The sequence below is a fragment of the Macadamia integrifolia genome, chromosome 1 (genome assembly GCF_013358625.1).
Source record: "Macadamia integrifolia cultivar HAES 741 chromosome 1, SCU_Mint_v3, whole genome shotgun sequence".
In the NCBI taxonomy this organism is placed as follows: domain Eukaryota; kingdom Viridiplantae; phylum Streptophyta; class Magnoliopsida; order Proteales; family Proteaceae; genus Macadamia; species Macadamia integrifolia.
In genome coordinates, this window is record NC_056557.1 from 35764410 (window position 1) to 35768239 (window position 3830).

The following is a 3830-nucleotide window of genomic DNA, read 5'->3' on the forward strand; positions in this document are numbered from 1 at the left end:
ATTAGAAGCTATTTAATGTTGCTACAATTCATAGCAATATTATATAGATGCATTTTATCGAAATACCCATGTACCTTCCTCGGTGGCATGGCTGCTGCTGCCCCAAACCCCTTTGCCATGGATCCGCTAGTTTGTCGATGCCTCAGTAACGAAGATAATATGCAAATTGGGCTGATTCCTTCAGGCCTCAAGGCCACGGGCGTTACGGTCCTTCAGAATCAACCCACAACTGACAAATTCATATGACATAATACAAGACATTGTAGCCCAACATGCCCCACTTACTCTTCTTTCCCACACCCCACTTTTAGAATACTATAAGCATTTTGGATTTTGTACAATAGGGAGAAGTAACTATGGCATCCCAATTGTGTTGTTCTCCTCACCGCATGGGACGTTCCCCTGCAGTATATTTCCCCTCCCCACTCTTCCAGCCCTAAAGGCCTCCTTTCCTGCTAGCCCCCATGGGCCTGGGATGCGTTTTTCCCCTTTGCCGGGCCCTAAACATGACAAGGAGATAAAAGGAGGAGGGTTGCAGTACACACCCATAACATATAAATAAAACAAAATTAATCTAACAATAGACCACTTATAAATAAAAGAGAACTTAAACCACTTATAAACAATAGGGAATTTATTATTTTTTTAATTTTTTCTAATGATCAGTAAAATATGATTAAAAAATAAAATATATACAGGATTAACGTCCAGACATACCTGGATGACACAAATACAAATACAAAATAGAAATTACTTCAACCCTTTACCTTCGGCATTGCATCAGTAGAAGGAGGAAGCAGTCAAAACTGTAACTCAATAAAATCATCTGCCTGCAGAGAGTATAGATTCTGCAACTGATGATGACAGAGTCATTGCGCTTCCAAGTTTAGGACACCAAACAGAGATTATTCATTGCGCTTAGAAAAACCAATGTCAGCTCCGATAGGGGGACTTCCCCCTCCAAATAGCGCACAACCTGTCGCATGTGGGGCCTTACAGTTGGAATGGAGTGAGAGCAAAGCAATCCAAGTTTTAACACAAGTTCCATTTCCTGCACATCATAATCCATTCCCAGTTTTGGATCCACAGTAAGAAGAATCCTACCCTTAGCCCAATAGGAAATCACCCAATCCACTAAAACAGCACACTCTTCTGATGCTTGTGGCTCTATAGGCTTCCTACCACAAGCAACTTCTAGTAAAAAAGCCCCAAATGCAAACACATCCACACTGGGATTTGCTTTCCCAGTTTTAAAGAGTTCTGGTGCAAGATAACCAAGAGTCCCCACCATATGGGTAGTTTGAGGATCAGTTCCATGATCATATAATCTTGCAAGCCCAAAATCTCCTAATTTTCCATTGAGCTCCTTGTCTAATAGAACATTACTAGACTTGACATCTCTGTGAACTACTACTTTTTCCCATTCTTCGTGCAGATATAATAACGCTGCTGCAACACTTCTGATGATTCTAAATCTTTGATTCCAATTTAGTTTCATCTCTGTTGTTGTCTGATCAAAGAGGAATTTATCTAGACTCCCGTTGGGCATGAAATCATAGACTAGAAGGAGCTCTCCCTTACGGCGGCAATAACCCAAGAGTGGTACTATGTTCCGATTCCGCAATTTACCAATGCTGACTATCTCAGCAACAAATTCTCTCTCCCCTTGTCTAGAATTGTAGGAAACTCTCTTCACTGCAACTTCTGTTTTGGATGTGGGTAATACACCTCTATAGACCTTACCAAAGCCACCAGTCCCAAGAAGCTCCGCATCTTTGAACCCCTTGGTGGCGATGTATAGATCTTTATATTTAAACCTGTGAGGTCTATAATCTAGTTCCCAATCCTCAACTACTTCTGCAAACTTTTTCTCCCTTTTCATTATCAGATGGATGATGAAGACCAAAACTAACAGTAAAGTAACACCAATCACAGGTATTCCAATACTGTAAATTCTAGATTTCCTTTTAGGTCCTAACCGAGGAAGCTTAGGAAGCTGAGAAAGTGTTAGTTCTTTCGCTTTCCCATTCATCTTAAAACTCCAACCCAACACATAATGGTTTACATCAAAGGCGTGACTAGCAGATGAGAAGCCCACAAACATAGGATCTACGGCAATTGGAGAGAGATCAATGTTCAAGGACAAGAGTGGGATCGTTGGCTTAGGGGCATCAAATGGAGCTAAAGTTACATTAAGTTGCCGTTGTGAACCAGAATATTCCACCCAAACTTGCATGGCATGTCCACCGAAGAGGGTCAGGTTCACTTGTCGATTCTCTTGATCACTAAAATAAGAAGCTGGAGTAGATTCAATGGATTTCAAGTCGTTTATATCAATACCGACATGGTTTCCATTGATATCATCGAACTCCATATTTTTAATGCAATCAAGCTCTACTGCGATGACATGGTTTGATGATTTGCCCCTGTTGGTGGCATTGAAGAGGCCTAGATAAGAGCCTGGTAAGGCATCTGTGAAGTCTCTCGAGGGTGCAATTATGAATGCCATTCCAGGACCACCGACTGCAGTTAACTTGGAGAACATGGCAAATACAAAAGTAGTGGAGAAGGAGTAAACACTACCTGTGGAGGAATTCATGAAGTGAAGCATATGAGGGTAGAAGGCATGACCCTTTTGTTGCTTAGTGGCGTTTACCAACTCTAGGAGGCCATTGTTTGTAATCTGGGCTAAGCCATCCAAGCTCATGTTAACTCCTTGAAACCCATTGTAAGTGAAGCCAAGATCATCTTCTTGTAATGCTACAGATGATCTCCTAAGGAGAAGGAACAACACAGCTAACTTGAGGATCATTGTGTACCAGTTAATTTTCTCTCTTCTCGTGAGATTTGATCATTCATTTATTCCTCTCCTTTCTATATCAAGATACTTATATTTTATTGAGTTGGTTCATTAAGACTTGGGATTAAATCGAATAAATGGTCTATGAAGGCAGGCTGACTATTTTTTGTACCATTTGACTCGCACCATAGCGCGTGTGACTCTTAAAAAAGTGTAAGTCTCGTTCAAATAAAGGCCGGAGCTAGTGGTGTCAAATTCCAGCCCGAGCCACCAAATCGACCAAAACCAATCAAAGAAACAAAACCGAACTCTTGACATTAGGCTTCCGTTCGGGTTCTTAGAAACTGGTTGAAATTGAAACCGGTCGGATGGACTGACTGAACCCGAAAACTAAATCCAAAAAAAAAATAAAAACAATAAATAACAATCCTCTTTCGTAATTGTCTACTATTGTAATTTCTCAACATAATCTAACCTCCCCCTTTTCTTTTCTTCTCCAGCCAATTCTCATCTTCTTACTTTTGCTTCTCTGGAAACAAGTCATCTGTTGTTGGCACTGGAGTTGGAGGAGTTGGTGGACTACATGGTGGGGATGATAATGGCGGCTCTGATTAGCTGGGGCGGGAATTGTAGGCTGAGGTCGGTGTGTGGGAGTGGTTTACCAGGAGGGGGTAGGCGGAAGAAGACGAGATGGGGACAGAAGTTGTAAAAGTGGCTGGGGACTGAGGACTTCGGTGAAGAGATGAGAGGCAATTTATGTTTTATAATTTTAGGGCAAGAGATCGCTATCTAGTCGTGTAATCCAGCCATTAATGTGGGGCTAAATCATCAATGAAAACCCGGGGCATCATCAAGGAATGGTTTAAACTGCCCCTAATGAGCAGGCTCATATTGACCCAAAAAATTATTAGTCGAACAGCTTCGAATAGTTGGTGACACCACCCTAGAGGCCACTGCCCATAAAGGTCTTGAAAGCCTTCCTACCAAAAATACAAAAGGTCTTGAAAGCCTTAATGAAGTTTATGTAGTG

At 41.5% G+C, this 3830-nt stretch overlaps 1 protein-coding gene across 1 annotated transcript; it reads right to left on the reverse strand.

Annotated features, from left to right (window-relative positions):
- Nucleotides 1-646: 646 nt before the first annotated feature.
- Nucleotides 647-3279, reverse strand: LOC122074227 (L-type lectin-domain containing receptor kinase IV.1-like). The gene has a single exon (XM_042639102.1). The coding sequence runs from the start codon at nucleotides 2810-2812 to the stop codon at nucleotides 887-889; it is 1926 nt and encodes a 641-aa protein (XP_042495036.1). The 5' UTR covers nucleotides 2813-3279; the 3' UTR covers nucleotides 647-886.
- Nucleotides 3280-3830: the final 551 nt, after the last annotated feature.

Excerpts from the sequence above, each read along its gene's own strand:
- LOC122074227 (XM_042639102.1), bottom strand. The coding sequence starts at position 2,812 with ATGATCCTCAAGTTAGCTGTGTTGTTCCTTCTCCTTAGGAGATCATCT.